Source organism: Micropterus dolomieu, linkage group LG10 (genome assembly GCF_021292245.1).
Source record: "Micropterus dolomieu isolate WLL.071019.BEF.003 ecotype Adirondacks linkage group LG10, ASM2129224v1, whole genome shotgun sequence".
Taxonomy (NCBI): Eukaryota; Metazoa; Chordata; class Actinopteri; order Centrarchiformes; family Centrarchidae; genus Micropterus; species Micropterus dolomieu.
Window position 1 is genome coordinate 15,986,703 of NC_060159.1, and position 25,068 is coordinate 16,011,770.

The 25,068-nt window shown below is 39.8% G+C and overlaps 2 protein-coding genes across 4 annotated transcripts in view; both read right to left on the reverse strand.

Moving 5' to 3' along the window:
- Nucleotides 1-16,891, reverse strand: part of adgb (androglobin) — a 46,081-nt gene extending 29,190 nt beyond the window's left edge. Inside the window, exons 1-13 of one of the 3 annotated variants that reach the window (XM_046060568.1) lie at nt 16,720-16,891; nt 16,040-16,196; nt 15,752-15,844; nt 14,101-14,172; nt 13,706-13,882; nt 10,632-10,771; nt 9,089-9,175; nt 7,017-7,189; nt 5,194-5,270; nt 4,172-4,346; nt 3,643-3,736; nt 2,959-3,112; nt 447-492 (exon numbers count right to left, since the gene is read on the reverse strand). In XM_046060568.1, coding sequence (XP_045916524.1) covers nt 447-492; nt 2,959-3,112; nt 3,643-3,736; nt 4,172-4,346; nt 5,194-5,270; nt 7,017-7,189; nt 9,089-9,175; nt 10,632-10,771; nt 13,706-13,882; nt 14,101-14,172; nt 15,752-15,844; nt 16,040-16,196; nt 16,720-16,790 — 1,516 coding nt within the window. In that variant the 5' untranslated portion in view covers nt 16,791-16,891. The remainder of the gene's footprint in view (nt 1-446; nt 493-2,958; nt 3,113-3,642; nt 3,737-4,171; nt 4,347-5,193; nt 5,271-7,016; nt 7,190-9,088; nt 9,176-10,631; nt 10,772-13,705; nt 13,883-14,100; nt 14,173-15,751; nt 15,845-16,039; nt 16,197-16,719) is intronic. The other 2 variants (XM_046060570.1, XM_046060569.1) reach the window with 2 other exon arrangements.
- Nucleotides 16,892-19,709: 2,818 nt separating this feature from the next.
- The window catches only part of rab32a (RAB32a, member RAS oncogene family), a 15,831-nt gene continuing 10,472 nt past the window's right edge, over nt 19,710-25,068 (reverse strand). Inside the window, exons 2-3 of the mRNA XM_046061142.1 lie at nt 23,980-24,257; nt 19,710-20,979 (exon numbers count right to left, since the gene is read on the reverse strand). Of these exons, the coding sequence (XP_045917098.1) occupies nt 20,830-20,979; nt 23,980-24,257 (428 nt within the window). The 3' untranslated portion in view covers nt 19,710-20,829. The remainder of the gene's footprint in view (nt 20,980-23,979; nt 24,258-25,068) is intronic.

The following is a 25,068-nucleotide window of genomic DNA, read 5'->3' on the forward strand; positions in this document are numbered from 1 at the left end:
CACACACACACACTCTGCCCCCAAGCTCTTCTCAAAGCGAGAAGTCTGATCAGAAAGCTGAGGTGGCGAGGGCCAGTGTCTCTGCTGCTGAGTAATGGTGGTCCGCTAACTCAAACTGCAGGTGTTACTAAGCAACTAAACGAGGGCAGAGAGAAGGCAGGGAGTTGGCTGGTTGTCATAACGGATCATTTCAGTCCCATCTTCTTCAAAGTGTCTTGGCTAAGCGATGGAAGCATGGAGAGAAAGATGGAGGGAGTGGAGGCGAGATATGCAAATACTTCTAATCACATTAATTGGACTATGCTGCACAGAGGCTGTCCAAGTCAACCAATGAAGAAGTCCTTCAGTACAAGCCTAATATTTCACTACAAGGCAATCTTATGTACTGATACAGTGCAGATTATTTTTAACATAAATGAGGGGCCCAGCATCGGAACAGCTTTTACCATTGGAGATGCCATCATCGTCCTTCTTGCTGTCCTCTGCAGTAACCTAAAGGGACAGAGAGGGAGAGAGAGAGGAAAAGAGAGAGAGAGTTAGAGAGGCATGAACAGTGAGTTGCTGATAGAGTAACACTGCCAGAGATACGCCTCCACCCTCTAGTGATTCCATGCCAGCTGTGGTGTTGCGCCATTCTCGCCGTACACCACAGGACACAAGACACGGTCTAATGTGACATGGGTTGCTCCTCTCCTGCTAAAAACACCACCAGAGAATACCAGCTCTAATTTACTTTGACTGTCAGTGACAGATGAGGAGTTATTATGTTGTTTAGCATGTGACTCTCTTAGAGGGGAATTACTCAACAGCTCTGATTTCATGCTTCGTCTGCCCAACACAATAAAAATATATCTAATGAGTCATTATCAAATCCTTTAAATACCCTATTCCTCGGCAAGGCAGGAGATGATGTGGTCTTAAAAAGGGAATCCACTGCTGATTTGATAACAAAGCTAGATTCCAACATTATACAGGAGTGGTACACCTGTATCAACTAGCTGAAATTTGCTCCACGCCCCTCTCCATCTGACGTTTCTTGTTCTTCACCAAATAATGCTCCCTTGAGGAAAAATCCTGGTGAATGTGAAACAGTTTACTCTGCTCTGAATAAGAATTATGGCTTTGTCTCGTGTAACTTCAAAGCAACCCCAGCCAAGACTCTCTAATGAGTCAGAGTCAAAGTGTGTGTGTGTGTGTGTGTGTGTGTGTGTGTGTGTGTGTGAGTCACCACTTATTTGAGTAAGTACCCAGAGACCCAGACAGATGGAAAGAGGCATTGTGATTGGGAGGCACACTTGATCTCCTCTCCACCTCTACAGCAACACTTTCAGAGCAACAAAGACATGAAAATGGGTGTGTGTGCGTGTGTGTGTGTGTTTTCACAAGAGTGCATATAACTTTGAGTCAAGATCTAAGGCAGGGTATGTCTTGTCCACTCACAGCATGCCATTTTATTAGATCGCTTACCTGTGTATAGTAAGAGGACATAGAGACTGACAGATCTTACACACAAGACTCCTGGGATCTTAAGCTGCTGCTTTCGGGGGGAGACAGCTATATTTTTTTCAAATCACAGTCATGGGTTGATGGATGGGAGAGGGTGCATTTCTTTCTTTCCCACACTTCATGGGGCTTTTTTTCCACAGCCAGAGTTGAGTCGTTGTTCTCCAAGAGACTCTCTTCAGATTTCACATTTCCCCCTGAAGTGTAACCCATTTTATACATGAAAAGTTAAAGATCTCTTTGTGGCTATTCCCGGCTCACAGGCACAAGGAAATCCATAGGAGCCCAGACTGGACTTTGGGAAGTGTAGTTCTCTGGCACAAGGAAACTGAAACCATGCAGGGGCTTTGGTGATTTAGTGATTAAACACATTCCAAGCATATTACAGGTTAAAACAGCACAGTTACGACACCAGGATCTAATTCTTTAACCCACGCTAATATTGAGTGAGTAGACCATTGAGGGTATTAGGGACATCATGTGACACCACCTTCTTCTATTCTAGGAGCTAGGTACAGAGGTTGATACTGTTGGCCAGGGTTGACGTTCTTGCAAAGAGCAGGAACACACACGCTAAGTAAAAATGTGGCACACATATGACAAATACACAAAACCAATCCATACGGGTGCATGTGCGCACACACATCAAACGACACATCAAATTAGAGCGTCCATACTGCCCTAGCCTAACCGCTCTATAACTGGTCACAGTTACACAAGAGGGCGATTAATATGAACTCTATTTTTTCTCTGTATGCTAGGAGTGAAGTGTAATAATGATCCCCCCAGGAGACGCAGACACTGATGGCTCACCATCTAATTGCACTGCTTTTTTCATCAGCACAGTACACGACCTCTCCCTGTATGAAAACCCACACGCTCCGTTCACTACCATCACACACCACTTCTGTTTTCCCATCTCCCTCTGCATCGCTTTCATCTCTCCCTGTCCAACTGTCACATATTTTTCATTTTTCACTTGTCCCCCCCTTTATACCTCTCTATCTTTGCTTCTATCCTCGTCTCTGTGTCTGTCTGTGTCTCTCGGCTGCTGCTGCTCTGACCCCCCCCAACCGCCAACCTCCAATCTCCTTTCCCTCACTGGTTCTCTCTTTAGTGCCCCTGGTCAGTAGTGGCCTGGCTGGGAGACAACAGAAGTGACTTTGAGACTGGGGGATGGCAGCCTTGTTGTCACTGACACACCGAGATACTGTTGAGCCTTCAACTGCATACTTACAGGGCAGACAGAGGGGTGAGAGAGGAAAAAATGGAGCGAGGAAATAACAAGAAGAGGCAACAAAATTTTGTGTACAGCTGCTACTGTCTTAGTTTTTCGACATGTAGCATAACCCTGTGCTTCACTGATCCTCATTGCTATTTTAATAAGTGACTAGGGGTAACCACAATTAATTTAGGTTCTATATTCAACAACAACATGACAGTAATTCCATGTACCTCTATTTTGTCTGTTGTGCTGTTCGGTGAGTTAGTGGTGCGTTCAGCTCCATCGGGCTCAAGGCCTTCTCGACATTCAGCCTCCTCTCTCTCAACAATGGACACCAGAGGGGATCCATAGGAACGCTTCCTCTCGGTGCTCTGCTTGGCCTCTCTGACACACAAAGACACGTTGATGCCACATATTATATGGACATACAGCACAAGCTTCCATATCGTAATCATAACACACAGGCAATCTCATCTCATGGTAACAGATTTAGAAGCAATACACCATATCATCTACAAATGAGTCACACATGTCACATTATTGACTGTAACATTGCTTTGATCTGTGATTTTATTTGCTTAAGTTGGCAACCATTCCCTTCAGTGTAAAAGTCAAGTTAGAACAAAAATGCCCATATAGTTTCAATGTTTCAATTGCTATTTGTCTGTCATTGTGCAGGGGGAAAGATGAGACAAGACTGAGATACAGCAAGATGATGTGAGAAAGAGTGATGTGATCATGAAAATGTACTTTTTTGATCCCTAGATGGAAGCTTCCTCCACATTGAGGTCAGAGCTCAAAGTAGAACATTGAAATACTCCAGAACAACACAGTTCAGTGGGCAAAAGAGCAGGACAACAGAAAAGACCCATCTCGTTTAATTTCTCAGTTTTAGATCATTTCAGTGTACGTACAGCTCAGGGGTTGGGCCAACGCCGCTCTTGACATGGTAGGAGAGAAATGGGCTGGCAACTTCAATGAACTTCTCTGGTTTTGACAAAGGAAGCTCTGTGAAAAGAGAAGAGTAAAAAATCTCACACATCATGCCAGCAATGCTTTTTTACTTCTGACTCCTTTTTACTGCATTTTCTGTTTCACAGCTGAGATCAGCTGATGTCAGCTATGCCCAAGCCAGCGGCTATTTTTATTACAGAAATATTGTAGCAATCCTCCTCTTTTTCTTCATTTCAGCAAGCAGTACTGTATGCCCCCTGTACTGTAGGTTCTAAACCCCCTGCATTAGCACTCGCTTTCCTTTCTAGTCATATTTATTCATGAAATTCACCTACACACTATCATATAATTTGTGCTTTTCTATTTGTTTGATATCCTCCCCTGCATCCTCCTCCTGGTTTCCCCTTTACCACCTTTTTTTCCAAACTTAATTTTAACATTTTTGTATTTTTTTTTAATTTCCTGCCTCCTTCTCTGTCTCTCACGCACTCTGCGGTTCATCGGTGACCACGCTCTCCTTGCGCTGGCGGATGAGTTTCCATCTGGGCACAGGTGGAGGTTTGGGTGGTGGCTCCAGCTGGCATGCCCGGGTTCTGGTCAACAGGACAATGTGGCTGTGCAGCAAGGAGAGACCGTACTGACGAAGAAACTCTGAGGAGTTTGCCTGCATTCCCGCATATAGACAACATATAAAATAATAAATACACATGCAGTACTCACTCATGAACATTAAAAATGCAGGTCAAAACGCATTCCCTCATACGGTGAATTATTGTCACCTGTAACCAACTCTAAAGCTGAATCAAGATTGGCATTCTGTCCCAGGATCAGTGTGTGGAGGTGACATAACATCTCTAACAGAGGAAAATCCTTGAAACTGTCCACCAATTAGCCATACCATGGGTGTAAATAATAAAACAAGCAAAGCCTGTTGAGGCAAAGCATCCAAATAGAACACACCAAGCCCCCAGGTCACAGGCACTGTTATGTTTGATCTCTACCACCCACTGTTCTATGGGGCTTCAATACATTTTCCCATTACTGTGCTATTTAACAAGTGATTGAGACAGTATATATTTCTTAAAAGTATTGAAAAACAATATGTTTTCACATTTAGCGTAAAATCCTTATTATGAGTGAATTAATTGAATAAAATTTGACCATTTAAAAATGATTCTGTCTTTATGTTTTTTTGGATCCACATGGGTCAACACAAAAAATAGCAAGAATTTCTCCGTGAAGGTTGGACCTTAAATGTACCCTTTGTATAATAAATAAATAAAATACAACTTCTAACATTTGAGTTGAAACACTCATGCAGACATTTGCAGATTGCATCCAGATTAGGTTGCATGTATACTTTTTAAATCTGCATTCAAGATCTGACTACAATCTACAGCAGCTGAAATCTAATTTCCTTGGATGCAAATGTGTCTTGTAGCGGTGTGACTGAAGTAGAAAACTTGCACTGAATGAGCAAGTGTATGCATAAGGAGGAGGAGTGGACATACCATTTGTCCAAACCCAAAGGAATTGTTATGTGGCTGTAAAGGGGAGCAGCTGGCACACACCACTAACTCGGGGGTACCTGAGAAAAACACACAAAGAAGACTAACATAAGGTCAAACCAATAGTCATCCGCAAACTCGCACAAACACACATAAGCACATGCACTCAACATGGACAAAAAATAGATATACTCCCACTGTATGTATGTTTCTGAGAGACTGATATTACTGAGTGACTCTGATTAAACATATTGATATAGTGAAACATAGTGCCACGTGACAATTGAAAAATAAAGGACTATACAAATTTACATAAAGTGAAAGCACTATTGGCCTCCACAAGTATAACTATGAGACCATGAAAGTATCTAGGTTATCTATGGATGGCCCTGCCCCTATGGTGCATTTTAGAGTATATTGTATAGGGAACATGTGAGCCAAGAGACATGGAAAATCAATTTGAAGGACCATGATGAAGAGAGATGTGAGCACTGCCAGAGTAATATAAAGGCAAGGCTACACATTAAGAATTGAACAGAGATGTGGTTCTCTTACTGCATAGTGATTTATGCATTTATATGGAATATGAAAGTGAACACCAAACAGTGAGAGAAAAAGAATGTGTAGGGTTTTTTGTGTGTGTTTGCACCATGTGATGCACTTCCCTAAAGCATACACGTTTTGTGAATTAATACCAATTTGTCCGCGCGTGTCATTACAGTATGTTAATAATCCATCAGTTTAATTATTGTGAACAAGTGGGATTGTAGGAGAGACCAAGGGACGTATTACTGTCAGGAAGAGCAGGTGGGTAAGCAGGAGAGCATCAGAGAAGACACTGAATTCACACAGTGGCCCAATCATCACAAAATGTCATGATGTTGTTGAACGTGTAAATATTTTGAAGACAATTTAAATTATAATACAAGAAGAAAACATTGTCTCACCTTTTTGTCACTTTACACTCTTTAGAATTAACCGGGTTTGTAGAGATACATTTTGCACAATGCAAGTATGATTAACATGCTGAGGATGATCGCAGCTTTTTGCCATTTTTTATTAAGAATTACAAATAAATGAATTGCACAACCTTCATAAAGTCTTTACGGTATTTCTCTACCTCAATGACCTAAAACAACTCTAAGCCACACACTCTTTTCTGAGGACATGTTTCGATCCCCACACTTTACTTGGTGGGCTCTTCTGCCCTGCAGGAACACCAAATAATTCACCCTGTCACTGCTTCCTCTGCTGGGTTATTTATAGCCCATCGTACATGAATTAACCCTCCCTGCGCTCTATAATACATGAGCACGTGAAAACAGGAAGTGATGCTTGAAACAACAGGAAAGAGGCAGCTGGGCACAGGCTGACTGACGAAATGTAGGCATTTTGAAGTATAGCAGGATAGTGACCTTGGAGTTTTCCACAGTCATAAAGTAAATCATCAAGCAATACTATGAATGTTGCAAAGGTATAAGGGTTATTACTGCTATACACTGAATATTCATTGTCATGCTCCACACTACTTGAATATGGATGCAGAGGGAGAAAAATAGAGATTTACACACCTATGTACAAATAGTAGTGCTGCACATGTACACAAACATACAACACATATATATCATTTTACAAACAACCCGCACATAAATGATCACAACCTAATGCATGATTGATTGAATTGACTCACTTAATTTAATATGCAAGCTCAGTGTATAATTGAGATGTATCTTTGAGAGTATGCATGTGGCCATAATTTTGTGCCTTTCTGTGTCTGCGTGTGTGGGTGTGTGTGTGTATGTGTCTGACTGTGGCATAATTCAGACCTTTGCTTTTCTCTGGTTCTGGCAGCTGACTCTTGTGGTCAATAAAGCTGGAATCTCTCCCTGCAGCTGGATCTGCAGTCTGAGGCTTCGTCTCCAGCAAACTCTCATCTGGGAGTGTAAATATGGGAATTGTGTCTTGTAAGAAATCCCAGGTTTTTCTCAGGTGTACCGACCTGAGAGGAGGTTAAATAAATTATTATTGGTTACAGGCTGCAGGGGATGAGATCAAAATAATATTTTTTTTTTTTTTAGCCAGTTTTGACTGGAATTTGTTTGCTTGTGAATTTTTATTTGTACAAAACAAAATTATAACCTTTGAGCAAGCAAACAAGCACTGATATTAGGCCCTCTTGCCTGTTGAGCTTATAACACTTATGACGCCATTACTGCCCTGATATTAGATGAAGTCTACTGCTTCTGCACTATGTCTTAGAGCTAAGTCTGCTGCTGTTTCTGTTGCTCTACTGTCCCTCTATTTACAATACAATGAGGCTGCAGTTCTTACATCAGCATTTCTCTCTCACTTGAAAATAAAGTACATAATACTATCTTCTCTCTGCGTCAACACAGCCTTTAGAAGATCTTTTTGAACTGAAGGCAAGGCAACTTTATTTGTATAGCACACTTCATACACAAAGCCAATTCAAAGCGCTTTACATTATGCATTAAAACATTTTTTTAAAACTGCATAAAAACATTGAAATGCAAATTAAAGTAACAAAGACCTTTTTAAAGGAAAATGAACCTCCCTGACTCGTCTGAACATATTGAAGAAAGCAGTGAGGAATGAAGCTGGAGCAGGTTCCTAGCCTCCTTACCATGCCAGATTTATGGGTCATCTCAGTACAGCATGGTGCGAAGCAGGTTAGTATACCAGAATCAGTGAGCATCTTTTTTAAGTGTGATTAGTGAGTGAAAGACATGGAGTCACGTTAATTTATTTGAAGGACAACACTTTGTTGTTCGTTTAAAAATGCAACTTTTCTTGTCATTCCAATGTAAGGAGAACATGTAAAAATCTGACATATCATATTCCCACTGCGGTTTGTGTATGTACTTCTCCTTTTTAAGTAGGTCAACCTAAAAATAAATACTGTAGTTCCTCCAACATGTTAGCTCTCCGATTGTGGAAGATAGTGACGGTTGCTGATAATGATGCACCTGAGCATTATACTGTATGTACGGATAAAAAAATACATACAACTTTGTTTACAGTTTCCTGGATTATAACAATGGCTCATCGGTGCTGATTGTCAGCCACAATAAAACCTAAAATCCTAATCTGTAGGCTGTATGCAGAAAACCAAAATATCGGTAGAGTGTATAGTGTGTTGGTATGGGTGTGTGTGTACATGCATGTAGGTCTGCAATCTCATGTGTCACAAATTGAAACAACACAAACCCAAACACAATCATGCTTAGTGCCTGTATATGTTGAGAGATTCCACAGGCGACCTACCAACAGCAGCTCACCTGCTGAGCTATAAAGAAAAACACTATCACTGACAAGCTGAGATTCTCCACTCCACAAGGCCTCTCCTCCTCCTTTATAAGATCTTCTTGTTTCCGTTTTAAAACTCAAACCATTTCTCCCAAAATGTGTCTTGTAGATAGATTAAATTACTTTGCTACAGTATATTTGTATAAAATAGTATACTTTAGATCAGATTAGATTAGATTCAACGTTATTGTCATTATGCAGATTACAGGTACAGAGCTGTATGTGTTGTTTTATTTTATTTTATTCTATATATTTTATATATATATATATATATATTTATATATATTTATATATATTTTATATATATATATATATTTTATACATCCTTGTGTTTTAGAATGATAAACAATCTACCTTGTACCTTGTGTGCATTTAGTGCCATAGCCGTTATTGTAATAAACTGCCAGAGATTAGTCTGAGAAGAAAAATAAAAGCAAAGAGAAGAGTGGGCATGTCAACCCTACTAACAAAGACACAATTAAGGGGGACACCTACATGTATGTATAATACTGAGAACAAAAGATGCAGAAGACAGAGGTATATGAGTGGAGTTGACCAATGAGGACCTTACTTTATAGGACTGGTTTCTGGGATCCAGCCGGTGAGGGCATGGATAAAGGTGAACTCCCCCATCTTCCCGAAAGCCTCTGACACTGATCTGAGAAACAAACACCAAAAAACTGTATAAAAAAATGTGCAACAAGCTAAAGACTTAATTCAAACCTCATATAGTGGCACTGGCACTATTTTCACATGGATCTTGTGAGGTTATGGTTTCAGTATGTGAAAAACCCCACAATATGCTTGCCGTTCAAGTGACTCAACTCACCTTCAAAAAAATGGACTTCCTCGCTCTCTTGTTTTCTGTCTTTACTTTAACATCATGTTTAGGAATGACAACAGTGAGAGAACAAAGGTAACTGACCTACAGAAACTATTTGTGATGAAAATTTGTACTGAAGAATCACAAATACCAAAACAATGGGATGTTCAAATTGACTTTTGTAATGGTGCCTTAAATGGTCATTTTATTACCAATTTACCAAACAGCAACAAGCTTATATAATGTATGTCTACACGTCAGCCAAACAGTTGTAGTAGTGCTGTCTTAACCAGCCTGGACTTTTTCTCTGTGTGACTGAATGTTAACAGACTCAGCTTATCTTCTACAATTTGAAATTTGCCTGAAGTGTATTGCAACTACTAGTCTCTAGAACGGAAGAGTGTGTGAGAGAGTCTTTATGTATCCTTCACACACAAGTTCACTTGAAACAGATTGCTGCAGCAACTCTAATTGGTCCTCTTGGGATGTTGTGGCCAGCATGTCCAGTCCACAGTCATGACGTCCAAGGAAGTGAAATCAGTACAACTTGATCAATAATGCCACAGTCCATAACTACTACAAAAACACTACTCAGCACCAAAGTGAAGGTGTCCTCAGATTCAGCTTTGAATTAAAATAACGACTAAGGCATTTCTGAGGCGCTGCAGCAGAGACCTGGGCAAAGTTTGGTACTAGTTTAGTACGAAGAACTTTCACTATGGCTCATAAATAATTCACTGGGAGAGAGGCTCCTTTGTTTCCTGTCTTGGATGAAACATTTATGTCTCAAACTTCTGTGGACACTGGAACAGCCACTTTTACACACGCCATATTGCCCCATCACAGACAGGCACACTGCCTGTCTGTCACCAAATTCAACACAGCACAAGGCAGAGATTAGGTCAGGTGAAGGTGAAGGTTCTAGTTCTTGTGCATGTGCGTGAGCTTTAAATTGTTTAGTTCACTTCTTTAGGTACAACATGTGCGTACGTGTCAGCTAGGAAATGTACTGTGAATAAAATGAATCATTTGTTTGTATTAATCGAATTTCATTTAAAACTGGGCAATAGTACCACCCTGTACACTGCTTTATGTAAGCAGGGATAGCACAGAGTGTTAGTATACAGGGTAAGCATGCACAGTGTGTGGTCTTATTAGAGTCAGGTTGCTTAGTGGGACATAAAATTGAGTTTGTTCTTTAGACCTCTTACTTTCAGACTAAACTATTTCCCAACTCCTTGGGGTAGTATTGAGGTGCTTACAGTTTGTGTTGGAATGTACATTAACTCACTTTGTGTTGGCCACTTTAATAAGAGCTTTAGCCAACAACATTGGCCACAGCTCTGACTGACAGGTGGAGGCGGGGAGAAGCAGGTTGTTTTCTTCATCAAATGGCATGGAATCATCTACTGTTACCTTTCTCCAACAACCCTAAAAGCAAGGAAGGAAGACATAGTGAGTGAAGATATGGTATGGTATCAATGCACCTCAAATAGTAGTTCTAAGAAATTAGACTGTATATTAGATGTGCAATTTTATTATGACTATAGCAAGATATATGGGACATTATGGGAAATAGAAGATTGATACCACTCTCGTGTCTGTACACTAAATACAGTTTGTAGCTACAGCCAGCAGCTGACTAACTTAACTGAGCATACGCAATGGAAACAGGGAGAAACAGCTTGCCTGGCACTGTCTGAAGGTATTTTCCAACAACCAGCATCTTTAAAACTCCCAATTAACATGTTAAGTCTGTATTGTTAAATTATTAAACAAATCAAAGTGTAAGAATGACAAATTTGCAGGGGTTTATCTGCCAGACCATTTTATGGTCAGGACAAGAAACTTCCTGGAGTCTCGACTGGTTGCCCGACAAAAAAGCTTTAAACTCTCTTCAAGAAAGCAAATAAGGGAAAAAATCTTTAATGTAAAGTAAATTAATTATTTTAAGTTACTTTTGATTTGCATCCCTTCCTTAAGTAAATACAATGTAATGAATTATTGAAAGATGAAGCCATATATAACTGATTGATTGCTTATTAACCGCTTAAGTTTCATCCATCCTCTTTGTTATTATCTCACTGATGCATCATCTGGTCAGCTACCAGCCATCCAATAACATCCATTAACATTCATACAAGTGTACTAGGCAGCTTTCATGACCTTACAATTCAAACTTTTATTTTGGATTTACCTTCGTGGCAACACTGTTTGCTGAGGCAGTTCCCTCCACCACCCCAAACCCCTCCCTATGTGCTAAGCTTTTGGTATTGTTGACTCTATTAGACTCTAATGTGCATGTATGTTAACAGGCTTCACTGAATCTCTACTAGTGTTTGTTCTACCAACTTCTTCTGTGAATAATATTATAACCATTTGCAACAAACACTGAATTTCTGGCTGAAATACCTGTTAGAGGAAGGTTGTCTGAACTCTCAATTCCTATTCCACCCCTCAGATCTAGTGACCAATCACTGCTCTACATTCCACACGCCCAGTTAAAAACCAAAAGTGGCCCAGCATTTTCACTAGCTGGCCCTAAATCGTGGAATAGTTTGCCACTAACAAATTAGATCTTACTCCTCCACAAATACATTTAAGACCACTCTCTTTTCTTTAGCCTCTTAATTGTCATCATTAAGACATACCTGGCCACACTCTGGTTTATCTTTGTTCGCATTTTATTTGTTGTTTGTGCAATGCTGTTTGTGTTTGTGAGATTTTATGCTTTTATCAATTGACTTATATCCTCTTATTTATGTCTATGTTTTTATTTGTTCAATTCTTTTATATTCTTTTTATTTATACTTGATCATTCAAGTATTCTGTAAAGCACTTTGGTCAACATTTGTTGTTTTTGAATGAATACATTTCATTCAAAGAGGAGCTTATGTTATTGGCCATGACTAATACCAGCTCCTAATACACCTACTGCTAAATTTAAAATATTAAACTTCTCCTCCATGTTCCAAGTGTTCTGCAGGTGTGATTCAGAATATGACAGTAAGAACCAAAAGTGGATTTTTTTCCTAAACACCCAATGTGTAACTCATCACCTCAGATTCTCTGTATGGGCTTCATATTCCAACACCTCTCCTAGCATTAACTACCTTATGCTCGCATCTTAGCATCCTGTTTGGTGTCAGAGCTTGTTACATGCTGTCTGTGGTGTGGTCTGTCTACTGGCCGTCTGGGGGAGTTTCACACTGCTTGTAAGAAAAAAGCAGCACAAGCTGGTGATAATCTGACTGACTGTTCGCAGCTGTGCCTTTCTTTATCTATCAGAGCAGTGTGCACAAGCAATGCAAGTCAATATAGAGTGCAGGCGAGCACACTCCCTTTCTTGCCTGTTCTTCACTCCCTTGTCAAACCATCATCCCGAGGAGGAGCCCGATGTGTTCACAGATGGGGTAAAATACAGTGCGAAAGGACAAGTTAGCGGAGAGGGGAAGAAAAGGAGGAAAGGAGAGACAGAGTTTTAGGGTAAAATGAAACAAGGCAAGAAAATGGGAATGGGATGGATATTCACAGCGGTGTGAAGGAAAAAACATTTGGAAGAAGATTGGTGTGGAACAATAAACAATCATATGAGCAGGGTAAAAAATGAGTCAACTAAGAGCAAAAATAGGCAAAGAAACCAGAAGGGGGGCTGGGTGCCTAATGCCATCTCAACAACCATCTGTTAGCGTGCTATGGTTGGCACGGGGACTGCTGCCTACAACCGTGTCATGCTTACTTGTCAAGGCAGTCACAGTGTTACAGAGCACCATCGCGTTTCGCTTTGTGTTCTTCACTTTCTCGCTTCTTCTAGTTCTGCTAGAAGAAGTTCCCTTTCTGAAATGACACACATATACTGAAACTCTCAGGCCAGAAACTTCAAGCTGTATCCCAATGCAAAGACGACCTTTATTTAGAGCCAAAACTCTGTATAATCCTTACACTTGTAGTGCATAAAGCCCTCCTTCCCAGGGTTGTGCCTACACTCATGGTCTTACTAGGTAAAAATATATAACTTGAGCCTTGTTCTCTGAGAAGCAGCTGACTCCTGTTAAGCCTTATCTATTCATCAGGCAAAGTATGAAGCCCAGCCATTTTTGCACAGCAGTGAGACAGATTGATTTGAGCTCTGAGTGGATACGGCTTTCTCATTCCTTCCCCCATCCAACCCTCAGTCCATCCCCATTCCCCTCTCATCTTCTGCCTCCTATAGGGTCTGCTGAACAATACAATGCAATTGTATGTCATCCATTGCCCTAAGTGTTTCTCTAAAAAATGTGTGATGAACAAAGAGGCATTGTGAAATACGGACTTCTGCAGTGAAACAAAACTTTAGTAGTGTGTATGTGTGTGCGCCATCCTCACCATCCAGTAGATTCTGACCACGTATTTCCCATAGCTGTTGTAGAGTGGCACATGACCTTTCACCACCTTACACAAAGAGTAGACATGCTCCCAAGGTCTCCAAACATCTTGTTCTGTAGATGTGCAGTTATGCGCCCTCCAAACAATATAAATCTCACTTATCATCCACCTCATCAGCTTGACCAAAGATGGAGGAGAGAAGGGAGAGAAAAGTAATCACAAGTGTAACAATTACCCACCAATCAACTGAATCATAAATTATCTGATTGATCATTCGCTAAATCAATAGGGCACTAGGGCATAATTCATTTCTGTCAATCCCGCTGTCTAATATCTGGGTGGACAGTCGGTGCAATGTTTAATAGAAAAGTAGAAAACAACAGTTGAAAACTAACCTCACTGCAAATCAGATGATCATTGGGGGAGATTAGGTCAAAGGTCATTTGATTTTCAACAACGGTGAGACCCTAAAAATAAAGCACATTATTGTTTTCATTGTAGGCACAGATGGGTCGATTTGTCTGAGAATGTTAGCACCTTCACACCCAGATGACTGACAGATGAATGTTCTGCACTCACGTGGTTATACAGTGTGTTGTTGATCAGAATGATTCACTACAATAACACAGTGATCAACAAGATGGAGACTATTGTCAAGTGGACAAGAATATGTGACCTACTTAATGCTTCTTTACTCATCCCAGGGCCTAAACTGGTCTAACCTCGCCATGATACTCCCAACACTGCGTCTGCGATGAATATTTCACTACCAAATTAATAGACTATAATGTTACTAATTAAATTTCAATTAATGGGCCAGGTGATAGTGAGAGAGATCAGCTGTGGGTCAAGGGAGATCGTGTTTTCTCCGAATCGTCACAGAAACTCTGCTTTGGAAATACAGACTGGTATAGCCCAATGAAGAGAGCTTCACAGTAAAGCTATTGCCTGCATCTGCACGGCTGACTGCTTTTGTGATTAGCCCGTGTTCCTCTTGTATGAAATTAATGAAACGCTTTTGACATCTTGAGTGAAAAGGCAGCTTGCGACCTGGCAAGAACTCATTCAAATGGCAGGAAGCTTCCAGTAACTGCTCAATACTGCACTGAGAGAGAGGGGTAACACAAAAGTGGAGTGATTAAAACTTCATTGGAGGTGACTAGAGAGCAGATTTCCTTAACTACATTTCACACTGTGTGGCAAAGAAATATACTTAATACATGTTAATACATGTAATGGCTGCAACCAACGGTTACTTAATAAACCGGTCACTTTTTGATTAGGAGATTGATGGTTTAGTCTATGCGAGTCCGTGTACTTTTTTATTCTACAAAATGTTAAATAAAGACAAATGACTACCAAAGTCTAAAGAAAGCAAATATTGTCTTCCATCCATCCATCCATCCATCCATCCATCCATCATCAACCGTTTATCCTGCGTACAGGGTCACGGGGGGGCTGGAGCCAATCCCAGCTGACATCGGGCGCAAGGCGGGGTACACCCTGGACAGGTCGCCAGTCCATCACAGGGCCACACATAGACGAACAACCACTCACGCTCACACTCACACCTAAGGACAATTTAGGGTAACCAATCAACCTAGCCTGCATGTCTTTGGATGGTGTGAGGAAGCCGGAGCACCCGGAGAGAACCCACGCTGACACGGGGAGAACATGCAAACTCCACACAGAACCGGGGTGCAACCGGGGTTTGAACCCACCAAATATTGTCTTGGGATTGGTTAATTCTTTTTGACCAACGATCCAAAAACCCACATGTATTCAATCTACAATGATGAGAGGAAGCGGAAGAGCTGTTCTTGAAAAATTAAATGTGTACTTTTACATGAAAAATTACTTTATTAATACAAAAGAAAATTTCTATATTACCTACATTTTCTATCCAACAGCCCAGGTCTAAACCACTTTTCTCATTATACAGTGCCATGGACCAACTGTCATCATTTTCAAGCTGGGACTGGTAGATGTTTGCCATTTACTATCCCATTTGAAATTATATCATTAATATAGAAGCTTAAAGGTTACCTTGTTGACAATAAACTCTGTGGGACGCTTCCAAGAGTGCACTTTCAAAGATGGAGGTAGGGAAATCGTTCCCTCGGGATCTTCAAAAAATGGCTGCAGACGAAAGCAAACAAAGTGGATGCGAAATACAAGCACACAATGAACCAAGAATCTGCATGTAAAAATGAATCAGTTGTCAAGGATTTGAAGCAAATTATACAGTTTAACCTATACCGGTAAAATGTATGATGATGGCAAATGAATGAATAATCTATTAAGAGTTTAAAACATTTTATTCTCCAGATTTACAGGATTGTAACCCTTTGTCTTTCCATCTTCAGCTCCTTTACTTGAGTCCCATTTCTCCTTGCTGACTTCTGCATCATTCCACTCGGGCCAAATGGGGAATCTGCATCTCCACACGCCTCCTAGGCTCTCAGAGGAAGTGACTGCTAGGGATGCTGCTCTGAAATGATGACACACAGCTATTCATTTCATTTGTTCTTGGCTTCCCTTTTGTCAATATTTAGCAGCAATATTAGCCAGCTCAGTACCAGAGACTCAGTCTAGAGTAAACCCACCAAATCTGTTTGCTCTCTCTCATAGTGAGCTCAAAATGGTCTGATTTTGTTATGACGATCACAGACTGGGAGATTTACACATACACACACACGTGATGTATATCTCTTCTCAAGTGGCTCACGTTAACGTTAACGTTACTAGGTTTTTAACTTACAGCAACAGATAACGTTAGATAAGTTAGTCAGAGAGATAACTAAAGATAGTGTGCATTGTTGTATTAATGTTACATGTGACACAATAAAACAAGCCACATTTATATGTTGTGTAAGGTTATGTTATGATTAACAAACTCCCTGACTTCTTGTATATTTTGATTTTACGCAGCTAACGCCAACGTTAATGCGAACTAACTTACACAGATCACCTAACTAACGATAACGTTCATTGCCAACATGAACCAAACTCACTCAGTCTGTCGGTCTGACAAAGACACTTTACTGGAGGAGGAATCCTTTTTCTTTGGTTGTGACTTGGACATTGCAACTGACCAAGGACCGAGCAAATCAAGGAGCCTGCCGGGGAGCTGCGTTTGTTTGCTTATCTCACTGCTCTTGAAAGTTTAGGCGTTACTAAGCAACACAGCTTTAACATGGGCGGGGTCTGGAGCTATTGCATCACATGTTACCACAGCGACGAAAGGACAGATACTTCTCGTCTATTTACATAAAGTTACTTAAGAGATAGGAAACTTAAGGCCAAGCACCACAGTCAAATAGGCGTTTTTCCACAACTTTACTTTTATCACAGTGAAACTTTACAAGCTGAATGACAACTGTTTTTAATTTTTTATATGCAAATGAGACATTTAATTAAATATGCACTGATTGCATATCACACAAATTAATTTTCCAGCACATTAATAAGAGTCAGTTGGATTTTGGTAGTTTTGTGATAATATGCCAAATGACCAGCCATTTACAGAAAGGTTTATCAAAATATTGTGTGTGTGTGTGTGTGTGTGTGGGGGGGGGGGGGGTTATGGATTTATTCAGAATATACCACTCATGTGTGAATGACCTTCCCCCGCTACATACTTACAGGTAAATATCACATGAAATGAGATTGATATAAATAAAAAAAATAAACTCTGTAAGTTTCTTGCTATGAGACCTTACAAACAGTATGTAAATTTATGATGATCTAACCACCTTGAAGGGAGAAGAAAATGATTGGGTACAGGAAACATGTCATTTCGTCTGTAAAAGATAACATGAAAACATCTCTTATAGATATAGACTAGCTAACACTGTTCTCTAGAAAACGAACTTTCAAACGATTTATGATTCAATGTGAAGAGTTTTAACACCAACGGACTCAGTATAAAATAGAAAATTATTATTTTTATATATATTATTCAAAATTGTTTTGTACATTTTATGAAAGTATGGTAATAATAGTTGCAAAATAACTTGAAATCTGAAAATTGACAGATTAAAGCAAAATTTTGGACTGTGGTGTCTCGCCTTAAATGCCATAAATTAAACATCTGGTCTTATTCCGCTATATAAAAACTGACAAAACAAACACCTATTAATAGACAAAATATAGCCTCAAGTTGTGCTGCAGAATTTAATCAATACCTTCCTAAGACCATCTTGATAAAAGTGTAAAGACTGCATTTTCTTGAAGGCCATGGTATTAAATTGCATTGTATTGCCTCAAGTCTGTGATGCATGTGGCTCATAGATTGTAGCGCCACTTACACAGAAACACAGAAATACACTCCAAGATAAAAAGCAATACATCAATATACTGCCATGGTTCCAACTATCTCTGAAATGCTTTAATAACATAATGTGGATTGCAGTATTGGCCTTGAATAAGACCTGCTGTAATGCTTGCACACAACACAATTGGCACACCTCCTCTGCACTCCTGCTCGGGAAACAATTAGGTGTGTGGAAGAGTGTAAGCTGTAGTGTTGAGAGCACAGTGTCTGATGACTATCACAGTTTCATGAGTGGATTCACATGGTTCCGCCTATCCCTCTCTCTCTGTCCCCCACTCACACACAAAGACACAGTCTGAGTTGTACTTTTCACACATACAGCTTTATCCATAGTCCTTCATGCTGAGTTTCGTTGAGAGAAACTTAACACAAGTGTTTTCTCAAACATTTTATACACATATATACATCTTGTAAGGCATTTGCTAGATTATGAATCTAGACTGTTGAGGTTTGTGGGAGTGACATTTTGTGTGAGCCTTATTATGTCCATTGACGTTATCATTTTTTTTAAACCTTTATTTAAGTCCATTGAGATATAATCTCACTTTCAAGGGAGACCTGGCCAAGAAAGGGAGCTAAACAGCATTTAAAAGTTACATGACACATAAATGACAATACAGTACATTAAAACATCTTCCAAGATACCCTTAAAGACTCCAGCCTATAGAAAACATCTACACTCCTCCATCTGCAACCAGGGACTTGAACTCCCTAAGTGGTAGCAGCACCTCAAACAGAAGAATCTTTTGTAAGGAGTTCAATGTTGAGGGTGCACAGAATGAAAAGTCAGTATTTCCTAACTTTGAAACCACCCTGGGGACTTAAAAGTAGTAGCCTGTTAGACTGTGTTTGGTATCGACTGACCGCAAAGTTAAGGCTACAAAGATAACTGGGTAATTTGCACAGAATTGCCTTGTAGATAGAAACACACAAATTTTACTACAATGAGGGTGGACGATTTGGCAAGCGCAATGCTGCATGTTAGGCAGAATCTAGTTTTCCCAGCATAGATGATGCTGCATACATGTACAACAGATGCCCAAAATATCTGCTTTTCATTAGGTCTACTAATATTTAGGATACATTTTTATTTAAGACAAATACACTGCCACTCGATCATTCTTAGGTGCAGTCACACTTATGTCTATTGCAGCAGTTTTGCTGTAGTAATACCAAATTGCTGCAATTTTTGTATCCAAGTCCCAAGAACCTGTAGTGACCTGTATCAGGCAGTATTGCTTGTACAGTATGCTAATAAGAAATGTGTGAGAATAATCCCAGCTCAGCTGTCTTGATCCAAGATGTCTACGTGCAAGTAAAAAAAACCAGAATTTTATAATCTGATTTTGCCAATATGGGTGGGACAATAAACCATAAACTCTAAGCAGGGAAAATAAATGTTTATCCTGTATTTTAGCCAAATGCTGTGCTTCAATTATATGGTGCAGACCTCATTAATTCATTCACATACCTTGTCTATCTGAAGGTTATATGATTGAATGAATTATGAATGATTTGGGTTGAATGATGAGTTGTTGTTTTTGTTGAGCAACACCAACACTGCCCCCCATTGTTATTCCATATACAGTATAAATACATTAGATAAAACACATTTGATCAAAAGGATAGATAAATACATTTGGTCAGTCTAATCACTAGTAGACAGCACAAATTTGTTAAAATGTTTATTCCATGTTGGTCTAGTAGATTTAAAGTATTTCTATGTATAAACGTAATCTTAACTCCATGTATAAAAGAAAATCTTCATATTCCTTCTGAACACTTTAACAGATTACCAACCCTGTGTACAAGACAGTGTAGTCCTCTGTCGGATTCTGTTTTATGACATCTCACCGCTTATATAATGCATGACCCAACAGATTTTAAAAAATATATACTGCAAATCAGATCAACATTTTCATACCAGTGACAATCAAACAAACATTTGTCAGTGTCTCATATAGTACTGTTATTAGAGTTTTTTTCTGGAATGCTGTATTGTCCGTCTGTCCGTAAATGTTTTAGTGAACAACAAAAAGTGTTCCTCGCTAATTAACATGATAAAAAAAATTACGCATTATTTCAGGAACAATATGACTTAAAGACAACAATTCATGACAGTAATATGAGATACGATAACACTTTGATAATGTTCGTTTGCTTACTTTTTACACAGTAGTCTAAAGAACAGCTGGAAACACAAACATGATTGTGCTGTAAAAGATTTTGTTTAAGGGGCATCACCTATGTTAGGTATACACTGAACAATAAAGTGTCTTGTTTCACAGATAAATGCTGAATGACAAGGATGCTGTAAGAGAACAGACAAAAGTGACAAAATTCTCAACTTTCTGCATAGTTTGCACCCCTTCTCAGATGTGGTATAGTTCAGGGCTTCAGAGGCAACAGGGGGAGCAGACAGATTCAAGTGTAGAGGGCTGGTGGTGAAATAGACAATCAGGGAAAAATGCAGTGAGACAAGCACAATAAGAAAAATCCTGTGGTTTAGAGGTGTGGATCAAAGAAGGCAACAGCCAAGTAGAGGCAGTGACAACATCTAGATAAAATTGGGTTTTCTATTCTGGCCTATAGGGAAAGCTGCAGTGAGAAGATTGGACGTGCAGGTCAAATGGGCATCACTGCAGGGAGAAAAAATCCTGGAGCTTTGAAGACCCAAACATTCATATTCCTCAGAGAGACTGCAGAAGAGGGCTGAGAGCCACAGGCTGGATGAACGTGTTGGACACCGCCAAGGGGAAGCGGGCGGCTAATGTGAATGGACTGAGTGTTAGCAGCAGCCTGACTTGATCTCAGCAGCCACAGTCTCCTGGTCCAGTTTGATCCGGTCTCCATTGCTCTCCTCATATGGCAAACCTTTGTCGTTAGCCAAGATATTCTCTACCAGGAAACGCGCTGCCTCATCCACGTTGATGTTGTCCTGGGAAAAGATTAAAGCAGTATGTTAGAGGGGTGATAAGGCATTGATTAAAAAAAATATTTACACCTTAGTGACAATGCAGATACAATTCCTTTTTCCTTGCTTCAGCTTGCCCGTCAATGGTTGCAGCAATCTGCATTTAGAAAGAGGAATCACAGGCCTTTATTGCTTTGGAAGTTCACTAAACCCTTTCATATGATCCAGCCTGTTAAAGCAACAGCTGGCAGACACGGTTTCCACAGAGGCAATCTGAGACCAGCGGAGGAAAGGTAAAAACCACCTTTGTCCTTGTGGCCAAAAGCTGTCATCCCGTGGGATGAAGAGGTAATAAATATTAATGGCCTGTCTCTAAGTTCTAAAGCAGTGGTCGACAATAGGCGGCCTGCGGGCCAGAGCTGGCCCGCCAGCAATAATATCTGGCCCCAGATTACTTTGATAGCGGCAAAAAAACATTATAGTGGCTAGTGCTGAAACGATGATCTAAGTCATGACAGCAAAAGATACTGACATAATCACTTCCTCTTAAGTGATTTTGCCAACAAAATAAAAGTGCAAGAACATCTTTGCAGCAGTACTTTATGTCGTGTTTAATTGAGTTTTTACTTTGAAAAGTTCTGAAGGAAATTCAAAAGAGTATCTGGCTTGCTTGACACACCTCTGACAAAGCCCCAAAAATGAGAGATCAGATTCCCCTGAATGAGAAACGCAGGAATTTCCTCTGCTTGGAGATACTGGGGAAATGAAAATAAGTGTCCATAGGTTGATGTGGACCAATCGCGGGGGGGAACACACTCCTGCACATGCTTAATGTGAACATGTAAAAAGATCTCTTCATAATCAATTTGTTGAAAAGGGAGAAAAATAACACTAGCAATAAATGGAGATTGAACACACAACCCTTCGAACAGGAGTCCTGTGCACTACTGACTGAGCTTAAAAGGTACGCAGTAAATGGTGGAATATAAATGATAAATTGACTATGTTCTGGCCCGCCATTTTCCGACCCCTGCTCTCCAGTAACAGAGAAATTAACAAAGACGTAATAGCAAACATGGTATGGTTTTTTTTTTTTAATTGAGATATATTTGAAACTTGCTAGCATTAAGAGAAGTCACAAATTACATTACTCTAAAAATCTAAATTGCTCATAATTTTAGAAAATACTAACTAATAAAAAATGTTTACCAAAATGCACTGTTTGAATCTGGGTTTTATTATTAATTGGAAGTGGATGTGAATACATGATTAGGAGTACTGTCTACATCACTTTTAAACTTTTCAGGATTTTTCAATGAGTAGAGGGCACGCACCAATCAGAACAAGAAAAAAAAAATTCTAATTAGAGATAAGTCGTTGACTACATGATAGCTAAGGCTGATTAGGACCAGGGAAAAAATAAAAGCCCCTCAATATTTGACCTGCCTAAGTCCCACACATTGCAAAACTGTGACATAAACAATGCCCATCTCATCGCGATTGTGTCTTATTCTCTCGTACCACCTTTTGGAAAGGATAAAGTTAGAGAAACAACAATTCATTGCACTCACAGGAAGGAAATGGTTGGAAAGGCTTTGCACACATCACACAAACCCTTCACATGACACAGCACGTGACACCGCTGCAGGGCCTGAGGTTATCTGGAATGAGTTAGGAAAGTTTACTCCGCCTGCCAAAAGTCATAAAAGCATTCCTCCACATGGAAGTATAATAGGTGGTTGAAATGTATCGTGTGTTTGCAAGCATCTATTGGCTTATTAACTTGTAAACGTATCTTACTAAAGAAAAGAAGTTGAGGGGAACACAGGAGGGGGCTTTCCCTGGAGTCTTGTACTTTTCCTTAAGTAAGATCTACATGTAGGACTTTTACTTGTAATGGAGAATTGTCATAATGTGGTACTGCTACTTTTACTTTAGTAAATGATCTAAATACTACTTCCATCACAGCAAAATAAACAGTCAAATATTTTAGCCCTTACGTGTATGAACTTAACTGAAAATGAGTTTATGCGATGTGATGATTCACTACATTCTACTCACAAGGACAGAGGAAGAAAAGTGCAGTGTAGACACACAAACAGAGTAACACCAAACCTGTGACGTAGTGATCACAGGGAAGTTGAGGAGAAACACTACATTTTCTTTCAGAGCCCTATCTCTCTAACCCTTATGTCTTATCTAGGCTGCAGCATCAGTCAATGTCATGTGTTACCATATCAAATCTGGTTTCACTGGTTGCAAAGACAAAAGTCCGTAGATGTTGCGCGTGAATTTTTCATAGATTTCCAACCACATCATTTGTCAAAGTTTCAAAGAAGATTAAGACATATTCGAGATCTCATTCTAGTCTCAACTTTATTCTTATCCCCTAATTATGTACAATCTGCCATGCTTAACACTGAATTTTGGATCAAAAATGTTAATGTGTTAGTGTTTAACAAAAGCAGTTACTACATTTAACTATTTCCCAATCGCCACATTGTAACCAGTGTGATTGCACCAGCGTCCCTCGCAGGATATCATCTGAGGATTTCCTGTCTGCCATAAGAAGTGAAGAAGCCATTCAGTAAAACTGCAAAATGTCTTCACAGTAAAGTCCAGTGGTTCCTTTTATTTTCAGCTATGTGGGCATTTCAAAGCTTTTATCACATTTGATTTGCCACAAACACAAGTAACGTTCATGCATAAAATAAGATTAGAAGCCATTACTGGTCATGTTTGGACCATGACTCAAGAAGCTTTAACGGAAATAAGTATTCCCATGATGCAAAATATCTCAGCCAGCATTAATATGAGCCGTTACTTTGGTAATTTCACGCTACTGAACCCTGCTTTAAAGTGTAGAGGAACCAGAAATAAAACATGAGGAAGGATCAGGAGAATATTTTAAAAGAAGCCTGTTAAACAGATATAGAGGGAATGTATGAAAAACTGCATGGATCTTTTTTATGAATGGTGTATGTGCGGCTAACCTCTTCTCCATCTAACGTATTGATCTCTCACCTTAGCTGAGGTTTCAAACCAGCCCAGAAAGCCAGTCTCTTTGCAGAAATTGTCCATTAGGGCCGTGTTGTTGGCACTCTCTTTCTTCTGGTCACACTTATTGGCGAGCAGCACAGAAGGGATAGGGTTGCCATTAGCTAGCTTCACCTTGCTGTCCAGGTCATGCTTCCACTTAGACACTGCCTCAAACGTGGAGCCCCTTGTCACATCGAACACCACGAATGCCCCCACTGCCTCTTTGTAGTACACTCGCGTCATGTTCCCAAATCGTTCCTGACCTGGAGGATAGAAAGAGAATTTAGTGGAATATTTGCATTTTTACAAAGCTGCTAAAAGCTAGATGAGTAATAGGGTTTTGGGTGTCTGAAAGATTAAAAACATGTGGATGTGATGAATCCCTCAAAAGCAGATGTGAAACAAAATACCAAAACAGTACCTTAAGGATACCAAATGTCTAGCCCCAATCTTGTTCACAGACTCATTTCATATTTTAATCTCATTTCTTTCTCAATTTTGTCACAACTCAGTGAGACCGAAACAATTTTCCTCTGAATGTGGTCAAAAAAAAAAAAAAAAAAAAAAAAGGAAGAAGAAAAAAGATGAGATTATTCTTATTCGACCTACTTTTTCTCCACAGAGAATGGCAGAAGTAATCTGCCATGATAATAAGTCCATTCTCTATAGTCATTCCCTGAGAAAATCTGAGATGATATTCCACAAAGGCAAAACAAGGGGAATTACTAGCAGAATACGGGGTGTCACATCAATCTGAGAAGGCCTCTTCTTAAAACACAACCAAACCACTTTCAGGGTTTGTTTTGTGATTCACTTAAATCTACTGATTGTTTTCACATCACACCACCTCCTTAAAGCTTAATCAGCCAGTGAAGAGAATCTCATCCATATTCTTCTGCTTAAGAATGGTGCAATACCTCAACCATTTGATTTATTTTGAAGTTGTTTCTTGCACTTTTCTTTTCTGTATTTGAAGTTGTATTTGTGTGTGTGTGTGTGTGTGTGTGTGTGTGTGTGTGTGTGTGTGTGTGTGTGTGTGTGTGTGTGTGTGTGTGTGTGTGTGTGTGTGTGTGT